Genomic DNA, 25,736 nt, shown 5'->3' with positions numbered 1-25,736 from the left:
CGTCCATATGCAGTCCCCCTCCGGCCACTCCAGGCTCGCCACCGTCGTCTGTACCGCGGGCTCGCCGCATTCCTATCTAGTCGACCACGACGGCACTGTTTACCGTCGGTCCCGCCAGCATCTGCGGCTCGTCAACGAGCCTCCACCACCGCCCGCTGACCCTTTTGCTCCTCCGCTGCAGTCTCCTACACTGCCCGCCGCCCCCCGCATGCCTCGGTCCCTGCCTTCTCAGCTCTACCAGCCAAAGTCTCCTCAGCCTCATCCTCCCTCGCCTGCCCATCTGCTGCTGCACCCGTTTCCCCTCCTCCTTCTCCGTCTTCTCCCTCTCCTCCCGGATCCCCCGTTCTGGTTCAGTCTCCTGCCTCTGCGCCGGTTCCTCTTCTTCCTGCAGGGAGGGGAGATGGCGAGATGCGAACCCGGTCGGGGTCCGCATCTCGCCCGTCCGCTATGGCGACTTTGCATAACTGAGACGTGGTCGCCCTGTCACTACCTTGTTGCCTCTTGTTTCTAAGGGGAAGGATGTAGATGACATGTGCATGTACCTTTAACATAGCAGGTATGTTGCAAAGCCTACCTGAATCGTGGCTGAGAATCTGCCCCAGCCCGTGTGCGCGATTTTGGCGCTGTTTTGAGGGGGCGGGTTTAAAACGCGATTTTCACTAGGCTGTTGCAATCGAAAATGTTCAGCCTAGTAAATCATTAACGAAAAATCGCTGAAAGACCCCGTCGCAAAAGGTATTATTAGTTTTTATGGCCTTGTATAATAGTTATTGTAGTTTAAAAATCACTCTCTAAACACGCGACCTCTCGCAGCCCCAGGGTTTTATAAAGCAAACAATTAAAGGTATGTACCTTATTTTTACATTAAAAGGGGCTTCTTAAGAACCCTGTCTATAAAGTTTTCTATAGCGATTAGCTCATTTTGGGCTCTTTATATCCCGCAGTATTTTTCTGGGCATTTGAGGGCACAAATCCACTGCAATGTGAACGTTCTAAACCAGCGCGTTCACATGAACCCACTGGAAAGCTGATTTAAAATGGACTTTAATTTACAGCAATTGAACACTAAATTCCTTCCATTTAGCCTATAAATTAATGTAAATGAGATTTTAAAATCATGTTTTATTGTGAATTATTTATGAATATTATTTGGACACTTGGGCTATTTAAAAACGTTAATCATTTATTTAAGAAATGGATAGATGTTTAGATCTAGTAATTGAAGTTTGAAATTTGCTACACTTCGGTAACTAACTAATTATATGCTTTAATTTCAGGTCATCCAAGTTAGATTACTTTATGTTTGTTTCAGAATGGTTCCATCTACGATAACTGAAAATTTCATTCAGTTCTCTTAATTTTTAAGAAGGTTATGGCCTTTTGACAGCACACGATCACAGCTTTTTTTGTCTTGTCCATATAAAATCAATAGGGAACAAGTTGCTAATTTCCGAGTATGAAAATGGCCATAACTTTTTAAATACTTGAGATATGAAAGTGAATTAGGTGTCAAATTAAACTTCTTTTTATGCTTTATCTGATGGGATAAATTACAGACTTGATTTTTTAAATCTCAAAATTTTGTAACATTGCTAAACATAGTGACCTCACCACTACTAACCACTCCCCATATCACAAGTATAATTACAACCTCCCCACCCACTGATCTCTCTCTAGTTCCCGTGACAGACCACGTACAGCTAGTGCAGTAATGTATGTACAGTATGAATAAACTGGAGTAAAGCCAGAGTGTAAATGACTCTTCTTTAGTCACACACATATATATTCTGGCTGCCGCTTCGTTGCGCTCTCCCTATATATATATATATATATATCTACACACACACACACACAGGGTGAGAATAAAGGAGCAGCAGAATTGTAAAACAGAGGACAATTCGTCAACATCGAAGCTGAGCCGAGTGTCAGTGACAAAGAAGATAAACACAAAGCTGGAGTAACTCAACGGGTCAGACAGTATCTCTGGAAAGAAGGAACGGGCGGTGTTTCGGGTCGAGACCCTTCTTTCGACGAGTCAGTCACATAGATTCGGCCCCCACACGTTCGTTCATATTGCGTGGCGCCTTACCGGGTGCGGCAACCCTCAATGGTCTCCCTCACTCCGCTGGTCACCGAACAAACCAGCGCCTGCTTGCCGCCGCTGCCCTGGCTCACATGGCCAGGAAACGATCACCAGCTGGCGGGAAGGGAAATGCAGCTTGCAATAACGTCAGCAAAAAAATAAACGTTAAAGTTCACGAAATACAAATGCGATGTTTATTATAATTTATGCTATAAGTGGACAATGTTCAATGCAGTTTTAATGCTCCCATTCGTATCACTTCACCCCTTCCTATCACTCCCTCCCCCCTCTTGTTTTGCTTCCGTTGCTAACGTCCATCCCGGGCACCAGCGCGTGCCCCGGCAACCTTGCCCAAAGCTCTAAGATCTTTGACCTTGCCGCCAACTGCCGCCGTTCCGCGATACAAACCAGCCAATCACATCGCCTCGCGGGGCGGGAGTAAGAGAAGGGGGCGGGGATACAAATCAACCAATCACATCGCCTCGCGGGGAGGGGGAGTGAGGGGGCGGGACGAGGAGAGAGAGGGGACGGGGATCCATACTAGCCAATCACATCGCCCCGTGGGGGTGGGGGAGGTATCCGGAGAGCTCGGCGGCGGCAGCTGTGTTCTCGCGAGGTTCCGGTTGCTGGATTTCTGTCGGTGTCGTTGTCGTTTACCCCCCCCCCCCCCCCCCTCAATTACCGCGGCGCGGGCCCGCAGAAAAGGGAAATATGTCAACGTGTCTGCGCCCACTACACGGCTGATGGCGAATCTGGTCAGATGCAACTCAGCGCCGGATCCCACGGCTCCGGGTTTCGTATTGATGTGAAAAAAAAGGTTTTTCTCGCAGAGGAACTGGAGGCGGGAAGTTGCCATAGTTACCGCCAGGCGCTCGTCGGACGTCGGTAACGTGAGGCGGCGGTGCGCGGAGGTAGTAAACATCAGCGGGCAGTTCCTGCTCACTCACAAACATTCCTAGAGTCAACCCAGCTTTTCATGTGCATGCATTCCCCATCACACAGTTCAACTCAACTCAACACATTGCTCGGATTGACTTTTGTCCGCCATGTACGGTGTCATTATGAAGTACGGAGCCAGACCCTCCGGCCCATCTTCCCCATGTCAACCAAGACGTTACTTCCTACCTGCCCACGTTTGACCCATATCCCTTTAAATCATTCCTGTCCATGTACCATTCAAAATGTATTTTAAATGGTGTTATAGTTAATAACAACCTCAACTACCTCCAATGGCTTACCCACCACACTTTGTGTGAAAAAGCTGCCCCAAAGGTTTGTATTAAATCTTTCCCCTATCACCTTAAACTTATGTCTTGATGTTTTCCTTCCAAAATCTGTCTCTCTTTAGTATCTTAATTGTAAAATGCTTTTGGAGATCTCGAAGGAAGATAAAGACACTATATAAATGCAGCTTTCTCTAATAGCATTCCGATGTTATTAACACAATTTGTTTCATTTTAGATGCCATGCCAGTATGTTGTTTAAATTATATTTAGATTTGTATTGACTGTATGTAAATACATATTTGGCCCGCTGAATTACTCCAGCATTCTGTGCCTACCTTCAATTTAAACCAGCAGCTGCAGTTCTTTCATATACATATTTGATTCATTGCTGTCAATCCTGCAGTACATGGTTTGCCAAGAACTAAGTTGCCATTTTTTTTCAAATGTGCAAGTGATTAAGACTGCAAGGGGGTTGTACTGAATACAGCAATAAAGATGTTTTGCACGATTTTATATGGCCTTGACGAGACCACAGTTTAAATATCGATTGGTCTTCTAATCTGTAAAAAAAAAAGTATGTACTTATACCACAGAGCAAATGAGTAGACTACCTGGTAATCGGTAGAGTTTAGAATAATTACACGGTGATTACGTTTCCCTGGCCCAGAGGGCTAGAATGAGGAGGCAGTCTCAGATTAGGGAATAGGTAATTTAGGACTGAGGTGAGGAGATTTTTTAATTCTTCGTCCACTTCTTAATTTACAAATCTCGATGAAACTACTTAGCTTGGTCAGTCAGCTTTCCTGGGCGAGCAGGGAAGACCTGAGCAGACCAACTGACTGGAATGTTCAAGGACTTCTTCAACCTCTCGCTTTCCTAGTCTGGGGATCACACCTGCTTCAAAGGGGCATCAAGAAGAGCATAGTGACCTGCTGTGGTGGATTACCTATGTCCACTTTAATACTTTGAGAGGTTGGTTATAATTCCTCAAAACCTGGATCCGCATCAATTTGCCCTTAGTCGCAACAGCGTCACAGCAGATGCTACCTTACTGGTGCACCACTGTGCTCTGGAACACCTAGATCACAAGAACACGAATGTCAGGCTGTTATTTGTCGACTTTAGCTTGGCATTCAACATTATCATTAACTCCGAATTCATCACCAAGCTCCAAGATCTGAGCCTCTGTATTTCCATTATAAGTGGATCGTTGACATCTTCATTAGCAGACCTCAATCAGTGCGGATCTGTAACGACATCTGATATGTTGGTGTACAGCACAACTTGTTGAGTGGTGCTGTAACAATCTCTTGCAGAATGTCAAGAACTGATCGTTGACTTAAGAAAGGGAAAGACGAGAGACCATGCTGCAGTTTTTATTGGCAGAGCATTAACGTCTAGGAGGATCTTTTCTGGGCCTAGAACAAGATGCAATCACAAAGAACGAGCTCACATATATACAGATTTTTTAATATATATATATACCGCGCACATGAACGCGCACACATACATACTCATAAAAAACAAACAAACAATAGTAGTGCAGTAATAAGAATAATAGCCTATGTAGTTCAGAGTTTATTTGAGGTCGTAGTGTTTAATAGCCTGATGGCCATAGGGAAGAAGCTGTTTCGGAACCTGGACGATACAGTTTTCAGGCTCCTGTACCTCCTTCCTGATGGCAGGGGTGAAATGAGTGTGGCCAGGGTAGTGTGAATATCTGATGACGCTGGCTACCTTTTTGAGGCATCAACTCCGATAAATCCTTTTGATGGTGGGGAGGTCAGAACCCGTGATGGATTTCACAACTTTTTGCAGTCTTCTTCGCTCCTGGGCATTCAAGTTGCCAAACCAGGCCGTGATGCAACCAGTCAATGTGCTCTCTACACTGGTAGAAGTTCAAGAGAATCCTCTCTGACATACCAAATCGTAATCTTCTCAGGAAGTAGAGGCGTTGATGTGCTTTTTTTAAATAATTGCATCAGTGTCCTGGATCCAGGACACAAACAAAACTGTTTAATGTTTTGTTAACCTGAAGTCCTAGATTTTTAAATAGTTAACAAAGGTATTAGGAAAATGTTTTTACAATGTCAATTGGTAAAATCTGGATTATGTAATTCAATAGGTTTGTGGAATCGGACAATTTGGAGACTTTAAAGAGATGTGGATATCAATGGAAGAAAAAATACTTTTCAGTATCATTGGGGAAACAATATTTTACCAGAGTCAACATGGACATAATTGTGCCATATGGCCTCCTATGCTTCCAGATTCTCTGAACATAGGAAACCTTTCTCAATATCTAGATCCTAAAATACTGACATGTTTTATCTACAACAGATTGTTAACTCAAATTGTTTTGATCCGCCCAGCACTTACTCTTTGCAGAGATTATTCCCATGAATCTGCCAGAAAATTAGGGCAAACGATTATTTGTTACCAAATAAAATCATCTAACAAGGTTTGGTATTGATGTATTGATAATGTGACCAAGGTACAATGGAAACATTTTATTTGCGTGCTCTCCAGTCAAATTTTACTAATCATGAGTATAACCATGTCATACATAAGTACAATAGGTAATGCAAAGAGAAACGTACCAGACAGTAGACAATAGCATGACTGTGTTGTATTGATACAGTTACAGAGAAAGTGCAAATTCAAATAACATGTGCCAGGTCCACAATAAGTTATGTTGAGAGATCAGGATTACACCTTAACTTGTGTGAAGGCCATTCAGTAATCTAATATATATGGGGAAGAAGCTGTACCTCAATCTTCTGTATAGGTGCTTTTAAGTTTTTGTACCTTCAATGAAAGAATTTTGTCTGAATGGACGAATTAAAACAGTCTTGACTCTTCTGCCTGATGGGAGAGGGGAGAAGAGAGAATGACCTGGGTGAAAATGGTCATTTTATTATATTAGCTGCTTTCCAGGGGCAGTATTAAATGTGGATAGAATTGGGGGGGGGGGGGGGGGGGGGGGGGGGGTACCTAGGTATTTTGTGTATCTGGAGTGCTGACTCACAGGTCTCGGAGTTTGGAGATGGATTTGGTTGGGATTATGGTGTTCAATGCAGAGCTTGATGAAGGTGCCCTTGTTGCCTAAATGTTACAACCATTGGTATAGAACCAGGGAGATGGTGTCTGTCATGGATCCGTTGTGACGATAAGCAAACTGCAATGGACTAAGATTGTCTGGGCAGCTGGAGTTAATGTATACCATGGCCAGCTTCTTGAAGCACCTTATGATGATGGATGCCAGAACCACTGGACAGTAGTCATTAATGCACACTACTTTACTTTCCATTGCGCTGGGTTGATAGTGGTCTTCTTAAAGCAGGGGGAATCTCAGAATGGATTAGGGAGATGATAAAGATGTCTGAGAATATTCCTGCCAGCTGGTCTGTGTAGGTCCTGAGAACTCAGCCCCGCCAGTTTACTCTCAGGAAGGCCAATCTGACATCTGTGACAATATATAAGCAAACATGAGGCTGTCAGGGTAGGTGATGTAATTCCACTGACCTGTTTAAAGCAAGCATAGAATGGTCTAATAATGGCATAATTGGACAGTTGCTTGCAATGTTTAGCTAAGATGATTTAACATAATCAGTTTAAGAAATTGGATATTGGAAATAACTTCTGATTTGCATTTTGTTCAGTTTTTAAAGTTTATTCTCTGAATGTGATAATGTTCACAAGGGCACATTTAACTGCCAACTAGTCAGATCCAATACAAGGTGGAACATTTGGTTAACTGAAATTGCCAAATTGAAGGTTAAGCCCTGAGGGCTTGTAAAGGGCCCTGTAAATGTAAAATATATCACCAATTGCTCATGATTTCGCATGTGTATTAACTAGTGTGCTTCACAAGAAAACTAAACGGTTTGCTTTTTGCTGTGAAGGGTGCATAGAATAAAAGGTATAACTAAAATTTATTGTCATTCATCAGTATGGAAAATGAAACGTTACAGAATATTACTATGTTACAAAAATCAATGCAGTCCTTTTAAGCTGCTATTTTATTTAATCTTACACTGATCATAATCTGAAGATGTCAAACACAGCTAATTCAGAGATTTATTATCAGCTACAAATAGTCCAGTTGGTTAGTAATCCTCCATTTCAAAATGCAGATGCATCAGCAAAACAATGGGATGTAATGAGAGATCAAAACAGCATCAAATACTAAAATTGGCAATTTGAAAAGGAGTCTTGACAAAATTATTTTTAATTCATTAATGTAAAGTATCATCATACAACCAATAATAATAGGTAGAAAATCAAGCACTGTTCAGCTACACATCACAAGAAATGCAGGTATTGGTAAAGTAAAGGCAAGACAATGCAACACATGTAAATGCTAAAACAGAGGCATTCTTTTGTCTAATTCAACATTTTTGGGAGGGAACTAGAACAGGTATGATGGCTTCTCAGCAAGTGTTGTGATTCTTCCACTTTTTGTAAAAAATCAGTATAACAACATAGATATTCTAGATGCTCAATGCCGTTGCAGTGGTCCTAGTGGTGTTTAAATGTAGTTTTTGTTATTTTTTGTTGGGGTGTGTGTGTGGGGAGGTGGGGGTGGGGTGGGAGGGGGGGGGGGACTTTTTAAAATCTCTCCCTGCACTGGAGACCCGACCTTTTCTCGTCGGGTTTCCGTTGTCGTTGGGGCCGCAACGAGGAGCGGCCTCCAACAGGAAGAAGCCGGGGACTCTGGTGCTATGACTCACCGTCGCCGTCGCGGGGCTGGCCGAGTCCGGAGCGGGTGGAGCGGTGGAGGAGCGCTGCTGCTGCTGCTGCTGCTGCTGCTGCTGCTACCGGAGAGTCGGAGGCTCCAACGGCAGGTCTGTAGACGGCGGCACCGGGAGCCCGCTTTTCAGGGCTCTCGCAACGGCGACTTCCCCCGCCCGAGTTGCGGGGTTGAAGAGCTCCTGGAGCGGGGCCTAACATCACTGCCCCGCGCGGCTTGGAATGGCCGCGGGACTCTGTGAGCGCACACCGGGGGCTCTAACACCAAGACCCGGTGTGCGACCTCGCACCACCCGGCGTGGCTTTAATGGCCGCGGGACAATCGCCATCGCCAGCCGGGGGCTCTGACTTTGACTCTGACATCGGGGGGGGGAGAGTGCAGTGGAGAGATAAGTTTATTAGGCCTTCCATCACAGCTATGTGATGGATGTTTATGTTAATTATGTTGTGTCTTGGGTCTATGTGTTTGTAATGTATGGCTGCAGAAACGGCATTTCGTTTGGACCTCAAGGGGTCCAAATGACAATTAAATGTATCTTGTAAAAAAAAATCTTGTATCTTGTATAGTTTGATCAATTACAAAGCAGGGATTCCCACGAGTCAATGATTATGTATTTTTAAGAACATATGACTGCAGTGCTGAAATCTTGAACAACAAAGAAAACTGTGGAAGAACTTGGCAGGACAGACAGCATCTGTGGAGAGAAATTGACGTTTTGGGTTGGGACCCTTCATCACTCTGAATGGCTTGGACTCGCTATTTTGCAAGTGTGGAATTTAAAGATTTGACCTGGACGAGGAAGCTGACATTGCTTTGCTTATCCTGCCAGCGAATTTGGAGGCATTTACAGAAACCACACCCATGGTGACTTTCCAATGCTTTCTGGTCTCTGCAGTCGGTTGTTCATCTCTCCAAATCATATATTAGGTGGGGATCATTGCTGCCTTATATACTACAGGGCTTGTGTTGAGTTTCATGACTTGTTCTTTAAACACTCTTCCTCAAAAGGCTGTGTTGTGATGGGCTGAAAATGTATTCAGCACTGTCTACCGTTCCTGGTCATTGAGGTATGGAAAGTGATTCACATTTTTCAATGTCTTGCCATGAACAATCATTGCCAAGAGGCACTATTGTGATGGTGAAGATTCTTTGTTTTGCTGAGGCTTAAGCCCTATTCACTCATATGCTTCAAATGACTTGTCAACATGATTATGAATTTGGGATATATACAAGCATCATCTCCATATAGCAATTGTGAATAAGATTGGAGTGGACTTGGTTTGGAATGGAGGCAACAAAGATTGAACTGCAGGAAACTTGTTGGAAGTGAGGTACAGTATTGCTTTAAGAAAGACTGAGAAAAGAGTTGTTGAACCAGCCTACACTGTAATTAGTTTTGGGGTGGACTCATTGGTTAGAAATATGGCTTTATCATTTGGCAGGTATAAAATGGAAACATTCTTGAGGCAGTCAACTTTGGTATGATTGCATTGTAGTTCACCTTGATTAAAATGTTCAGATAAGGGCATATACAGTGATTGATGTTGCACCCTGCATTTTATTGCAGTTGTTGCATAGTGATAGTTATGCATGTTGTTGATATCTTCCTGTAGTCTATAGCTTCATTCATCACTAATAACTCAAGGTTTCAAGGTCAGTTTATTGTCACATGTACCAATTAAGGTACAGTGAAATTTGAGATAGCAATTCCACTAATGTTGGTATCTTAACTCTGACCACGATACCAAACTCCAAATAACTTAACATATACAATGAAAACCGAAGGCCAAGTATTACGCCCTGGTAGCAGCACTGTTTAGTCACCAATATCTCTATAACCATCCGCAACATGACCATGTTGCTCTTTGCGACTGAGCCAGCTTTTAATCTATTTGGCCAATTACCTTTGGATAACTTTCTGGACCAATCTGCCATATTGAACTATAATAAATTCAGTGTAAAGCACCAGTTATTGTTGTCTTTCAATTTTTAGCTTTTCAGTCCTTCACCTTCTGAAATAAATTGTAATTAACAACAGGTTGTACTAACTTTGCCACAACAGTTTGTGGATAGTTTTATGCTTTCTATATTCTTTAAAACAATGATTATTTTGTTTTATTTAGATCTTGATACATACGGGCACCTTGGAAACAATGGCTGACCTGGTGGCATTGTGGGAAGTAGCTCTGAGTGATGGTGTTCACAAAATAGAATTTGAACATGGCACCACCTCAGGAAAGAGAGTGGTGAATGTCGACGGAAAGGTATGATATTCGAAATTATAGTATCACCTATCTCAGTTATAGCATTTAATTTGTCATATTATGCATACCAGTTTTCTTGATGATTTAACAAACAGTTGCACTTAATGGTGGAATACCACCTTTCCCAAACCAAAAGATATTAGCATGGACCCTTAATTCAAACGTTACTTAATTTATCCAGTGGGCAGAATGCAAAGTAAGGGAAACAATGTTATTACTGTTGACTGTTTAACAACTTGAGTTTAATAAAAACAACTTGAGTTTCATAAAGAATCTATGGTTGATAATGGAAGAAACCCATTGTATAGATGGTAGCACACTTTCCAATGAGTCAGAAGTTTTTATGTTCAAGTCCCATCTGCAAACTTGAGCACAAAAATGGGAGCTCATTTTATTATTGAAGTACTGAGGGAAAGCTACATGATTGGAGTTGTTATCTTTAAGATGAGCTGTGCTGCTCTGCTGGACTGATATACAAACTCCTCTGGAAAAGTTCAAAATATATTTAGGGTTATGTAGCCTTTTATTTATTGCTGATTCAATATTAATAGATTATGTTATCATGACCATGTTGCTGTTAGTGAGAACTTGCTATGTGAAGGTTTATTGCCAGATTTCTGACTTCAAAAAGTATTTCATTGATTATAAAGCACGGTGCATCCTGGTCAGGAAAATTCAAAGTATGCTCTTTTTTATGGTTAGGTAGCCTGCCAGAACTGATATTGTTCAAGAACAATATGTATGTATAACATACCATGCAGAATGTTCCTCATGGAACCAAACTCTGTGAGGCCATTAGGCACTTGGCCATTTCAGAATTAAGATATTCCAGAACTCTCGTCTAGGTCCATTAAACCTGCTTTCAAACAACAGAGCAGAGAGGAAGGTTGCAGCAAAATGAATTTGTCAAATGGGATAATCGACAGAATTAAAGGGAAAGGGAGTAAAAGATAGTTAATGACCCCAGAATTAACGGGAAAGAAAGCTCACAAAGGGATAGGAGAGTGTTGCCAAGTATAGTAGGGATCGATGTGAAGGGTGAGATGCGTAAGGAATTAAAGGTACTTTATTTGAATGCGCGAAGTATAAGAAGTAAAGTAGATGAGCTTGAGGCTCAAATAGTGGTTGGTAGATATGACATTGTGGGGATTACCAAGGCGTGGCTGCAGGAGGATCGGGTCTGGGAACTTAATATTCAGGGTTATACATCCTATAGAAAGGACAAGCAGGTGGGCAGGGGAGCGGGAATAGCTCTTCTGGTGAGGAATGGAATTCAGTCCCTTGCGAGGGAAGACATAGGGACTGACGAGGTAGAGTCACTGTGGATTGAGTTGTGGAATTGCAAAGGCAAGAAGTCACTAATTGGTGTTATCTACAGACCCCCAAATAGTAGCCCGGATGTAGGGTGTAAGTTGCAGCAGGAGTTAAAACTGGCATGTAACATAGGTAATGCCACTATGGTGATGGGGGATTTCAATATGCAGATAGACTGGGAAAATCAGGTTGGTTCAGGACCCCAAGAAAGAGAGTTTGTAGAGTGTCTCCGAGATGGTTTCTTAGAGCAGCTTGTAATGGAGCCGACCAGAGAAAAGGCAATTCTGGATTTAGTGTTGTCCAATGAACCAAATTTGATAAGAGAACTCGAGGTAAAGGAACCGCTTGGAGGTAGTGATCATAATATGATTAGTTTTAATCTGCAATTTGAGAAGGAGACGGTTAAATCGGAAGTGGCAGTGATGCAGCTGAACAAAGGGGATTATGAAGGCACGAGAGAGGAGCTGGCCAAGGTAGACTGGAAAGGGATCCTAGCAGGAATGACGGTGGAACAGCAATGGCAGGAATTTCTGGGCACAATCCGGCAAACACAGGATCATTTAATTCCAAAACGGAAGAAAGATTCTAAGGGGAGTAGGAAGCAACTGTGGCTAACAAGGGAAGTTAGGGATAGAATAAAACTAAAAGAAAAGATGTATAACACAGCAAAGAGTAGCCGGAAGCCAGAGGATTGGGAAGCTTTCATAGAACAACAGAAGGAAACAAAACGGGCAATACGTGCTGAAAAGATGAAGTACGACGGGAAACTGGCCAGGAATATAAAGAAGGACAGTAAAAGCTTCTTTAGATAAGTTAAGGAAAAAAGAATAGCAAAGTCAAATGTGGGTCCCTTGAAGGCAGACACGGGTGAAATTATTATGGGGAACAAGGAAATGGCAGAAGAGTGAAACAGGTACTTCGGATCTGTCTTCACTAAGGAAGACACAAACAATCTCCCAGAAGTACTGGAGGACAGAGGATCTAAGGGGGTCGAGGAACTGAAAGAAATTTTCATTAGGCGAGAAATAGTATTGGGAAGGCTAATGGGACTGAAGGATGGTAAATCCCCGGGGCCTGGTGGACTGCATCCCAGGGTCCTCCGGGAGGTGGCTCTAGAAATAGTGGACGCATTGGTAATCATTTTCCAATGTTCAATAGATTCAGGATCAGTTCCTGTGCATTGGAGGATAGCTAATGTTATCCCACTTTTCAAGAAAGGAGCGAGAGAGAAAACGGGGAATTACAGACCAGTTAGCCTTACTTCGGTGGTGGGAAAGATGCTGGTAATTTATTATAGAGGTAATAATGGGGCATTTGGATAGCAGTAAAAGGATTAGTCCAAGTAAACATGGATTTATGAAAGGAAAATCATGCTTGCCTGATCTTATGGAATTTTTTGAGGATGTGACAAGTAAAATGGATGAAACATGTTCCCGATGTTGGGCGAGTCCAGAACCAGGGGCCACAGTTTAAGAATAAGGGGTAAGCCATTTAGAACAGAGATCAGGAAAAACGTTTTCACACAGAGGGTTGTGAACCTGTGGAATTCTCTGCCTCAGAAGGCAGTGGAGGCCAATTCTCTGGATGCTTTCAAGAAAGAGTTAGATAGAGCTCTTAAAGATAGCAGAGACAGGGCATATGGGGAGACGGCAGGAACGGGCTACTGATTGTGGATGATCAGGAAGTGGCGGCGCTGTTGAACAGCTGCGGCTCGCCTGCAGTCCGTCTGTTTTTACTTTTTTGTTGTGTTTTTTGTCTTGTTTTAGCTAAATTTTAGTTTATTAGGTTGTGTAATGGGGGGGGGGGGTGAAACATGTTTTTTTTGTCTCTTCCTTCGGGGGAATGCGACTTTTTCTTGTCGTATCCCCCTTCTCTGCCTCCGTCTGCGCTGAGGCCTAATGGCGGAGCTGGCGGTCTCCAACCTGCGACCGATCTCGAGGCTCCGGAGGCAGAGCCAGCCAGGACTTACAACGCGAGGCTGGCCGACTTCGGGACCGAGGCAGCGGTGGCCCGACTCGCTGATGCGGCGTTCCAGCTTTCGGCAGCAGCCCGGAGCTGAGGCTGCGGGACTTGGAGCTGATGCAGCGGTGGCCCGACTCGCTGAGGCAGCGGGACTCGGAGCTGAGGCAGCGGTGGCCCGACTCGGAGCTGAGGCTGTGGCGGGCCGACTTGGGGCGGAGACGGCGTTCCGGCTTTCGGCAGCGGTGACATCACCCGGAGGTCCGCTGGACTGGAGGGCGGCATCTTCGGCCTGGATCGCCTCAGTGCAGAGGGAGAACAAGGAGGGAAGAGACAGAGACTAATGCACGTAAGGCTGCTGGCCCTGACGGCATCCCCGGGCGCGTGCTCAGTGCCTGTGCTGCGCAGCTGACAGACGTCTGGACTGACATCTTCAACCTGTCACTTGCCCAAGCAGTTGTCCCCACTTGCCTTAAAGCCACCTCCATCGTGCCAGTGCCAAAACACTCCACTGCGGCAAGCCTCAACGACTTCCGCCCAGTTGCACTTACCCCCATCATCACCAAGTGCTTCGAGAGGCTGGTCGTGGCACACCTCAAAAGCTGCCTACCCCCCACACTGGATCCCTATCAGTTTGCCTACCGCAAGAACAGGAGTACGGAGGATGCCATCTCAACGGCACTTCACTCCGTCCTCTCCCACCTCGACAACAGAGACACTTATGTAAGAATGCTGTTCATCGATTACAGCTCAGCATTCAACACCATTATTCCATCAAAACTGATCACCAAACTCGGTAACCTGGGCATCGACCCCTCCCTCTGCAACTGGATACTGAACTTTATAACCAACATACCCCAGTCTGTGAGGTTAGACAAGCCCACCTCTTCAACCATCATCCTGAGCACCGGCGTTCCTCAGGGCTGTGTGCTGAGCCCCCTCCTCTACTCCCTCTTCACCTATGACTGCACACCTGTACATGGTACTAACACCATCATCAAGTATGCAGATGATACAACGGTGATTGGCCTCATCAGCAACAACGATGAGCTGGCCTACAGGGAGGAGGTCCAGCACTTAGCAGCATGGTGCGCTGACAACAACCTGGCCCTTAACTCCAAGAAGACCAAGGAGCTCATTGTAGACTTCAGGAAGTCCAGAGGCGGCACGCACCCCCCCATCCACATTAACGGGACGGAGGTGGAACGTGTTTCTAGCTTCAGGTCCTCCGATGACCTCTCTTGGACCCACAATACCTCTACTCTGATCAAGAAGGCTCATCAGCGTATCTTCTTCTTGAGGAGACTGAAGAAGGTCCATCTGTCTCCTCAGATCCTGGTGAACTTCTACCGCTGCACCATTGAGAGCATCCTTACCAACTGCATCACAGTATGGTATGGCAACTGCTCTGTCTCCGACCGGAAGGCATTGCAGAGGGTGGTGAAAATTGCCCAACGCATCACCGGTTCCACGCTCCCCTCCATTGAGTCTGTCCAAAGCAAGCGCTGTCTGCGGAGGGCGCTCAGCATCGCCAAGGACTGCTCTCACCCCAACCATGGACTGTTTACCCTCCTACCATCCGGGAGGCGCTACAGGTCTCTCCGTTGCCGAACCAGCAGGTCGAGGAACAGCTTCTTTCCAGCGGCTGCCACTCTACTCAACAACGTACCTCGGTGACTGCCAATCACCACCCCCCCCCCCGGACACTTATTATTTTTTTATTCAAATCGTTTGCTATGTCGCTCTTCAAGGGAGATGCTAAATGCATTTCGTTGTCTCTGTACTGTACACTGACAATTAAAATTGAATCTGAATCTGAATCTGAGAGATCTCCAATCACAGTGAGGAGGTGCTTGGTGAACTCACTGTGGTGGATGTTAATTTGTGTTTATTGTATGTTTTGTTATTTATTATTATTGTGTATGACTGCAGGCAACGAAATTTCGTTCAGACCGAAAGGTCTGAATGACAATAAAGGAATCAAATTCAAATTCAGCCATGATCATAATGAATTACAGTGCTGGCTCGAAGGGCAGAATGGCCTACTCCTGCATCTATCCTCTATTGTCTAATCTCCATTCAAACGATTGGGCTTGCAAATTCTGCATTAGATACCTCTGCCAGTTCAAATGACACGGAGTGTTGATTTACTGGCTGGAGACTTATAGATGGTTTGGGATTTCCACATTTGGATGTGCACACTGCAGAACTCCAAATAGGTTTGCATTGATAGGGATAAATATCAGCAGTATGCTGCAGAACTGGCATTTGCCAGCAAGCTTTGACCTGACATCTATATTTTATAAGGTCATAAAACACAGAAACAGGCCTTTCTGCCCACCAAGTCCACACCAATCATGAAACGTTTACAATTATCCTTTGATTGTTCTCCCCAAATTCACAATAGCCACTCCCAAATTTATGCTGCTCATCTACAAAGTAATTGCAGTTTAGTGTGCCAAATTAACCCCAGCATGTCAGCACGTCTTTCGGGGTTTGAAAGGTATCCCGAACATAATCACAGAATGTACAAATTCTACACAAACTGCACCAGGGAATCATAACTGAAAACTTACAGCTATGCCACTGCGCTGCCCATAGTTTAATATTTTTTGATATTTGGCCACTGCACTTTTATTTTGCATTTTATGCCTTTTAATCTATTTTGCTTTGTTACATTCTCCCATTGGTCATTGTTTTTGCACAGAATATGATTTAATTATTGTAGTTTAGTGTAACAATTAAAGAATTTTATTTACGTAACAAACAGCATTTTGTTGTCAGGAAATCGTAAGAAGGGACTGGATGTTCAAGCTTGTTGGGAAGGAAACCTTCACAGTCGGGGCAACTAAAACAAAAGCAACAATCAACATTGATGCGATTAGTGGGTTTGCATATGAATACACATTGGAGATCAATGGGAAAAGCTTGAAGAAGTATATGGAGAACAGGTCTAAGACTACAAATACATGGCTGTTAAATCTAGATGGAGTGGATTCTCGGATTGTGCTGGGTAAGTGTCCATCATGGTGGGAAGTTTTACAAGATTTTTACTTTTTCACCAGAAGTGAGAGATATTTAAATAACCCTAATAAAGACAGGAAAACAAGTGCTGTGCAAAACAATCCTCCAATGTTAGTTTCTCCAGTATATAGGACACTACATTGTGAACACCAAATGCAGTATACTAGATTGGAATGAATGTAAGTGTATCACTGTTTCCCGTGGAAAGAATCCAGATGGTGCACAGGGAAGATGTGAAAGGACAGTTATTGCAAATCCTGTAGTTGCACCTGAACAACAACTCATTTTCTGACTGGCAATTTTTTTTCCTTCTGGACTCAACATTAATTTTTTTAGATCTTAGATAACATGCTCTTGCTATCTAATTTATCTGGTGGCCATTTCTGCCAATAATGCATGTGATTTTGGCTTTGTTTTTCTCCATTAATATAACATATCCCACAGCCACCCCATCAGCAACATAACACAGATAAAGCAGCATAACCTGGTTCAAAAAACCATTGTAACCCATTTGGTCTCATCCTATCAGAGATATTTCCTTCTATCATCCCTTCCCACCTTCACTAACTTAAATTCTCTCGTTCCTAATTCTGATAAATTATCTGTGGCATAAAGTATTTCAAGCATTTTCAGTTTTTATTTCAGATTTGCAGCGTCTGTATTTTTTTTTTTTCTATCATATTTTTCCCGAAGTGGTAGGAAACTGCACGAATTCGGTGGCCTTGCACCCTGCTTGAAGTGGTAGGAAACTGCACTTGAATTCGGTGGTCTTGCACCCTGCTTGAAGTGGTAGGAAACGGCACCTGAATTTGGTGGCCTTGCACCCTGCTTGGTGGCATGAAACTGCACTTGAATTTGGTGGCCTTGCACCCTACTTGGTGGCATGAAACTGCACTTCAATTTGGTGGACTTGCACCCTGCTTGAAATGGAATTTCAAGGAATAGCCGTGAGTCAACGGCCAGCCCACCAGCAGTGAGTGAGCTGCCAGCACATGAGGCTTGAGTGACTGAGCTGTCACCCAAGAATCCATTTGGCCTACAATGTCTATACTACCCCTCTGGAAAGCAGTCCCTTCAGCCCACAACACCCATACTAGCCAGAAAGCCCCCCCCCACTGGCCATCAATATTTGAATTGGTGGAGAGGTGGAATGTTGCGTTGGGGGACCAGCCCTCCCGTGTGAACATGGGACCCAACGGGTCCCACTTAGTCTAGCAATTTTATACGTTTCTCTGAGATTCTGCCACCACATTCAGAAATGCTCTTCCTCCAAATTTAACATTGGAATTAAACCTGTATTTTGTTTGGCCCTCTGATTTTAAAACCCCCTCATTCCGTAATCTTTATGGCTGCTCATGCAGGCTACATTTATGGTGCACAATGAACTAAACAGCTAAGAATATTGAGGTTTTTTCTCAAGACAACTGAAATATAATGTGACAGTACCTTCATGAAACGTTCTGGAGTTGCTCTATTTAGAGTTCCATGCCAATTTATGTGGAATATATACTTTGTGTACAATGATATTTCTTGTAATTTACTTAAATGTTGGATTCATGTTTTAAAAATAAATGTAATGAGACTATTGTTGCTTACTGTAAATTGGAAGTGAACGGATGGTAATTATGGAAGTAGACACAAGGAACTGCAATTGCTGGTTTACAACTGAAGTAACTCAGTGGGTCAAGCAGCACCTTTGGAAAACATGGATTGTTGCTGTTTCAGTTCGGTACCCTTCTTCAGACATTGTTATGAGGGTGGGAGGAAGCTAAGATCAACTGCCAAGTGTTCTGTCCCTTCTGTATTCCAGCTTTCTCCCCCCTCCCTCCCCCCCCCCCCCCCCCCCCCTTCTCATTACAATCAGTATGAAAAAGGGTCCTGACCCAAACCATCACCTATACATAGTCTTCAGAGATGCTGCCTGGGCCGGTAAGTTACTCCAGCACTTTGTGTGTTATTTTTCTAGTTGTGGGAATAGTTTGACTCGGAAATGGAAACAAAGAGAAATTGAAATCAAATGCAAATTTATAATTACAGAGAAAGATACTATATGGATGTTTGGTGCAATGGGAAGAAGATGGAGACAGCAGTAAGTTTTTGAAATTTATCGATACTTTGTCTTAATTTGCAGCACATACTACAATCAATCCTATGCATGTTGACCTATAATGACTGCCCATTAAATAAGGGTTTCATTAAAATTCTCACCCTTGGTTCTTATATATATTTACGGTTTCTCTCTTCCCTAATTCCCTAATTTCTCACTTCCCCAACACATTTCTTTTCAGATATCTGACTCCAAAACTGTCAATTTGAGCATCTAGAGCATCCCAGATTTTAAATGCTTTACTGGTGATGGCCCAGCCTTCTGGTACAAAACATTTGAATTATTTCCCACTTCTTGAAACCTCATTCTCTCTCTACCTCCTTTTACGAATTTCTTAAAATCAACCTCTTTACACAAAGATTTTTAGTTATTTGCCCTAATTTCTCCTAATGTGGCTCAGTACAAAATTGTGTCTGTTATAGTCTAGTCAAGCATCTGAATACTTTGCTACACACAAATATCATCAAATATTGAGAAATATTTAGCAGGTGAGCCAGCATCAGTAGAGTAAGAAAGAAAATTATAGTTACAATATATTACATTTCTTCAGATGAAAAATACTTGCAATATATTTAGTATTACTTTTTGTTAGATTTGTTATTTAAGTACATTTCTTTTTTAAATCAACACTTTTATCTGGAAATGGAAATGCCTTTAAAAAAAATCCACTTAATTTCATCAGCAATTTCATATTTGGGGATAGTTTATGGTATAAAGTATTTCTCCAAGTTTTGAACTCTAAATATTATATTTGAATTAAGATATTTTTTAAATGTAATGGTTCTCTTACATGGTGATTTGTGCTACAAAATTGTGACAAAGCTTTCGATATTAATTGTAATGGTGCGTCAACTTGGCTCTGATGTTCTTTCACCCCCAAGTGAGAACATTTTGTGTTATAACTCTAATCCAGGATGAGCACATTAATTAAACCTATATTTGAATTATTGCACTTTTCAATTATGTCATATTTCAGGCAAAATCTTATACTGTCTCATTCTACTTCAAGAGCAGTGTGTTCTCCTAGTGTCCTGTCTACATTCTCTATCATCTATCATAATGCAATTTTTTTGCAGGTAATTTATTTAATTATTAAATGTTTGAGATCTATGCAAAAATCAAGTGAATAATTGGCAAAACATTGGGTATACTTCAAATGCAGTATGGAATACTTTCACAGAATGAGGTGCAATTCATTTCCTTTACCTAAACCATTTTACTGTTAATTGTAGGGAGAATTTGTTGAAGATGGTACTGAGACCCACTTTACTATTGGTAATCATGGCTGCTGTATCAAAGCTGTTAGCAGTGGGAAACGAAGAGAAGGAATCATCCACACTCTTATTATGGATGACCACGAAATCCCAGAAATTGTTGAGTAACTTCCTGAATGGCAGCTGTGCAAAGGAACAAACATTTTTAAATATATTGGTATATCAGTTGTCATAATATCAAACATGTGATGGTAATGAAAGAATACAATTTCTGTTCAGTTAAGAACATTCATGTTTCGGTACATAATCACACAATAGGAAGTGAATAGTTGATTTCAAGCTACTTTTGCTTTCAAAACATTTAAAACGAGCATTGGTATTGTTGTTCCTGTCATGAGAAGTGAACAAGATCCGTATACTTCTAGTGTAGATGCAAGAATAAAAAGCCACAGGTACAAATTATGAATTCAAAAACTATGCACATTTGCCTAGAAATTGGATTTCACATTTAGCTGTGCTAAACCATCACTATGCTGGGGTTTGTTTGGGTCCCCCTATACATAGAAAATACTGAAATTAGCATAGTGACTTTTTAGCTTAGTGCTATACCCAGGAGCACGCACTAAAACAGGACAAGTACAATTTCCAGTGAGACTAATCCGTTGAATACAGTTTCTGACACACCAATCTGAGTTAGGCCTTGATCCTTATGGCTGCCAAATAGCAACAGCATAAAATATGGCTGCATGGGAGATGGATTGAATGCTTATATTTGAAAGCACCCTGGACTTCTCTTCAGTGAGATAAACAGCAGGTGAGATCCTATGTGGCAAGGGGCAGGAGAACTGTCTGAGCCAACATAAGAAGAGCCAACAGGATTACTAATAATCTTCTCCGGATGTAAGAGACTACATAAAATGGAGCAGCACGCAAATAGATTTGTTGTTCTCAGAAAAAAACACCAGGATGAACTACAATCCACTGTAAACAGTTGTAGCAGCATATACTTACTCGAATCGGGGATTCAGTTATTGATGAAAGAGAAAAGAGTTAAGTTTCAGGTTTAATTGATCAAATGGTCTTTGAACTGAAATGTTTAGTGTTGCTTTTCCACAGTTGCTCTATGACCTCCTAAATGTTTCCAGCATTTTCTAATTTGTTTCAAGCCTCCAGCTTCTACAGTTTCTATTTTATTTATATATATTGATGTCTTATAATCAGTGAAGATGTAACTGCAGGACTGCAAGTGAGGGATTATTGCGTGTGATTTGGACTCGCCAATCTGATTGTTGGTGTACCATGCTGCAATCCATTGAAATGTGGAGAGGGTCATCTGATCTGTCCTGAGGAACAAGCTCCTTGCAAGAACGACGTCCATCCTATACAGATAAATGCTTGTTTTCTTTGCCTAGTTAGGAGATAAAGCTGTATTTAATGAGACATCTCCCCGCAGTCACACACTTCCTCTCCTGCTACTGCCACTCTTCAGATTCTGCCTCTGGTTCCAGTTTCTTGCAACTTATTCTCCAGCAGTGGCTGTTGTCTTTGGTTAGCTGGGTTATGCAGACATGCCACATGTTGCTGGATGGCTCTGTACCAATGCAGGCAAAATAATATCATGTTTAGGGACTTATCACAATGATTCTGTTACTTGCATATCACTGTATGGCTCAATGCTTTAGCATGTTATAATGATGACTCCTGTAATGGAACTGAGTTGATGACTCCTGTAATGGAACTGAGCCCATTGAATTGAGTTTTCCAGCAGCAAAGTACTGCAGTTGTAGAAATGTTAGTTGTAGAACACTTTGTGCATATGGCAAGGTGCTTGAGCACCCGCAGTCAGTTCTAAACCTACCAAGTCAGGTCAATTCCTGATGCTAGTAGAATGTATCTAAACAAAGAGCATCAAACTAGGTGATGTGCTGAGACGGTTCCTTGTAGTTTGCACTTCCTACTCCTTTTATCTTGCTATGGATGGAAATGGGTTTGTGTAGATGGTGAATATTGTTCTGAATCTGGCACTGGAAAAAAGGTCAGATGAGCATATATGACTAATGCATGTAAATGGCAGATTCAACTTCCTGATAGGAAATAATCTCAAGTGTGATCTACTCTGGGCTGTTGGCCGTGATTTGTATCTAAAAACAGGTACCGACCAATACACTTTGTATGCTGTCATGTTTTTATTTTAACATTTCTAATTTTATTGGTTTTTAATCCTTTTGCTGCATGAATGTTCACTACATTGTGTCGGTAGCTACCATTCCACACTTATCCAATTAAAAATTATGAAACCAAATACAATATTATTAATTTTCTACATTGCACTCTACATTTCACATGGATAAAAATCACAGAAACATAAAATTATATTAGCTAATATTTCTTGCTTAAGTTGTGTTTTAATTGTAATGACTATTAACATGCCATAAACATAATGCAAGATTTTTTTTACGCAGACTAAATGGCATTTACAGATTTGAGTTTATACATGTCCAAGATCAAATCAAATGTTTTCATTGGTACATCATTGGGGAAGGCCAAATTTGGTCTCTCCAAAGGAATTTTATGAATATTTAATTTTTTTAGGTTAGATTCAGCTTTTCATTTTACACTGAGCAATATGGACCCAGGCATATTACATTGCTACAGAGATTTTTATGGAACACTTTGAAATAATTTCTTTTTGTATTGATTTTATTTAATACAAATAAAAATATTGCATTGTAGTTGACTATGATTTTATCTCAACATTAAAACAGAATTCATCTGAGTTTCTGAGTTGATATTTTCATTCTACTGTGGTTCTCAAAGCTGCAAGATTGTGTTGATAGCAAATCACGTTTATATTAAAAAAATTAGAAAATATGTTGCCCTGAAACTTTATTATATTTCATGGAACCAGACTACTGAATCTTCCCTTTGCACTTCCTTTACAGCAAATGTAAATATGCCGCTAAAGCTTACCCGCCTTAGTCTAGTTCAGTAAAAACACTGAGTCAAGCACTGGACCAACTAAACTTTATTTTTGAACGAACAACAAATCCCCCCATATACGATACCTAAACCTTGATCCTTGTCCCTGCCTGGCCAAGCCTTTCAGCCTCGTGCAAGCAGATACTACCAAAAGGTTACGCAGTCCCAAAAGCCCTTCCAAAAGATTTATAGGTCACCGAACCCTGAGGGGCCGAACTACATAGGGGTGGCTCCACTTACAAGCCAATTACACATATCAATTACATTAAAGTATTATTGACAGTTCCTCAACCCAATTACAAAGCTTCTGGAAGAAAGTCAATGAAATAACGCAACATTTACCCTGGCAGTACAAACAATTCAGCCAGGGCTTCACACTTCAGCCAATCACCAAACAGCAGGGCAACTGTCTTGCAACATTATTAACATTATTTACAATCCAATCAAACCCATTCATCTACAACACCTTAGAGTTTCTCTGCTAAGTCCTCAATTGCGAGCCCCATCCTGCATATCAATCTAGGGCTCAGACTGGCTGGCACTATTCACAGCCTGTAATTTTCCACAGACAACGGTTAAGCAAATCTTACAAATGCATGGATCCTCCATTTTATAGTGTCTTCAATTTGGTCAATATTAACACAAATATATCATCTTTTTAAGCTAAGGAAACAAAACGCGTACGCAGTGCCCAAGATGGTGTCATCAAGGTCCAATATAACCATTGTAAACCATATCTTTAATCTTGTATTCAGATCCTTTGGCGATAAAGATCAACATACTATTTTACTATATTTGCCCTCTGCACTTTCAGGTTAACTGTGAGTGACTTCTGTAAGAGGGCATCCATGTTCTTTTGACAGTCAACCTATCCCAGTCTTTCACTATTTATAAAATACTCATGGAATCATCCAGCATGGAAAAAGGTCCTTCAGCCTGACTTGGGGTGGGAGATTGCAACCGTCACGTGGTCCGACCTGTTTCAACGAATGCAATGAACCTGGCATGCACAATCAAATAAGATCAAATAGAACAAGTTATCCTACAACTTTAGGCTGTGCACGCCATACGCGAGAAGAAGAAGAGCCTGACTTATTCATGCCGACCAATATCCCCATCTAAGCTTGTCCCCATTTGCTGTTTCCCCATACATTAGGCTCATACATTCTTAACCTTTCCTCTCGCTATGCCTGTCAAAATATCTTGTAAATGTTGCTGTACTTGTTTCACCACTTTGGACAGCTCATTCATATACACACCACCCTCTGTGTGAAGTTGCCCCCCAGGGCCCTGTTAAATATTTCCCTCACCTTAATAGTGTCTTCAATTTGGTCAATATTAACACAAATATATCATTTTTTTAAGCTAAGGAAACAAAACGTGTACACAGTACCCAAGATAGTGTCTCTGGTTTTTGATTCTCCTTCCCTGGAAATAAAATTGTGTGCATTAATCTTATCTATGCTCCTCATCGTTTTGTACAGCTCTATAAGGTCAGTTCCCTAATGTCCTACACTCCAAGGCAAACCTCTCCAAAACATTACACAAGACTCAAAATGTGACCTCACAGCGCTTGTACAACCGCAACTTAATTTCACAATTCCTGTACTAAATGCCCTGACTGATGGAGGGACAGCAGCCAAAGGCCTTCTTCAATGCCATTTTTCCCTTTGATGATACTTTCAGAAAAATATGGACATACTCTGCTCTACAACACTCACCAGGGCCCTACCATCTACCTTATCTGTTATATTCGGAGAAGTATCCAAGGCTCAAGCAACTTTTGCCTGAAGTGTAATCATCCTCAGTAATTTCACTGGTTATTGCAAAGTAGGCAATTTTACTCTCACCTGCACAGTAAATGAAACAATTCAGCAACATGCAGGCAAGTAACATTTGCACCATAAAGGGACATGTGGTAACCATCAACAGTAGACTCCAACAACTACTTGAAATTCGTTGCAATCACCACCACTGAATCCCCCAACATCAACTCACTGACCCCCAAAGCATTTCCACCATCTGCAAACCCCAAATCAGGACCACGATGGAATAACCTCCACTTGCCTTGTTGAATATAGCTCTACTAACAATAAGCTTGCCACTATCTAGGACCTTAAATATTCATTACAGCATCAATGCACTGTGGCTGCACGGGGTACTTCCCATAAAATTCACTGCAATGATATGCCTGTGGTACACTAAAAGGCCACTAAAATCTACGACCCCTACCAGCAAGCTCAACAACAGGATGCATTGAATCACATCAAATCTAAGTTCCCTCCAAAGCACACATCATCCTGACTTTGAAACATTTTCTCTCTGTTGATTGTGATTGAATCTATCATCCTGAAACTTCCTGTGGAGCTCACGAAGGATTAATATGTTGTGTGAAGATGGAATTCTCTCCATTAAATTTAGATATGTGCAACTAATGAACTTTTTTTTGCTTAAAAGGAACAAATACATTAAATTGTTCCTTTCACAAGAGCTAAAATGCAGAGTTCATTGTCATTTCTGATATTCTGTAATATTCTACTTCACAACATTCTCGGTCGTCACCAGGCCTGCTGTGCTGTAGAGAAAAGGCCAATCAATATATTTTCCGTAAATCTAAGGATGAGCACATCCTGAGAGTTTTTTTAATTCATAAAATAATTATTTGGATGCAAGCAGGAGTGCCTTTCCTGTTTTGATCCTTAAGGGACTATCCACCAGAGACATACCCCAACATAAAGATAGACACGAAAAGTTGGAGATTAAAGGGCCACGACCCGAAATGTCACCCATCCCTTCTCTCCAGTGATGCTGCC

The 25,736-nt window shown here is 42.0% G+C and overlaps 2 protein-coding genes across 5 annotated transcripts in view; one reads left to right on the top strand and one right to left on the bottom strand.

Annotated features, from left to right (window-relative positions):
• The window catches only part of cep70 (centrosomal protein 70), a 43,106-nt gene extending 40,922 nt beyond the window's left edge, over positions 1-2,184 (bottom strand). Inside the window, exon 1 of the mRNA XM_055638570.1 lies at positions 2,090-2,184. The gene's annotated coding sequence lies outside the window, so the exon portion shown is untranslated. The remainder of the gene's footprint in view (positions 1-2,089) is intronic.
• A 489-nt stretch (positions 2,185-2,673) lies between these two features.
• Positions 2,674-22,720, top strand: faima (Fas apoptotic inhibitory molecule a). 4 transcript variants are annotated; one of them, XM_055638567.1, is made up of 4 exons: positions 10,186-10,326; positions 16,384-16,612; positions 18,663-18,712; positions 19,963-22,720. In XM_055638567.1, exons 1-4 carry the CDS (start codon positions 10,216-10,218, stop codon positions 20,110-20,112), a joined length of 540 nt encoding a protein of 179 aa, XP_055494542.1. In that variant the 5' UTR covers positions 10,186-10,215; the 3' UTR covers positions 20,113-22,720. The 4 variants fall into 4 exon arrangements, with proteins under 4 accessions (XP_055494541.1, XP_055494539.1, XP_055494540.1 ...); XM_055638566.1 differs by lacking the exons at positions 18,663-18,712; positions 19,963-22,720 and adding an exon at positions 2,674-2,968 and having other exon boundaries at positions 16,384-16,815; XM_055638564.1 differs by lacking the exons at positions 18,663-18,712; positions 19,963-22,720 and adding an exon at positions 2,674-3,355 and having other exon boundaries at positions 16,384-16,815.
• Positions 22,721-25,736: the final 3,016 nt, after the last annotated feature.

This window comes from Leucoraja erinacea, chromosome 7 (assembly GCF_028641065.1).
Source record: "Leucoraja erinacea ecotype New England chromosome 7, Leri_hhj_1, whole genome shotgun sequence".
Lineage (NCBI taxonomy): Eukaryota > Metazoa > Chordata > Chondrichthyes > Rajiformes > Rajidae > Leucoraja > Leucoraja erinaceus.
This window is presented reverse-complemented; position numbering and strand designations above follow the sequence as displayed.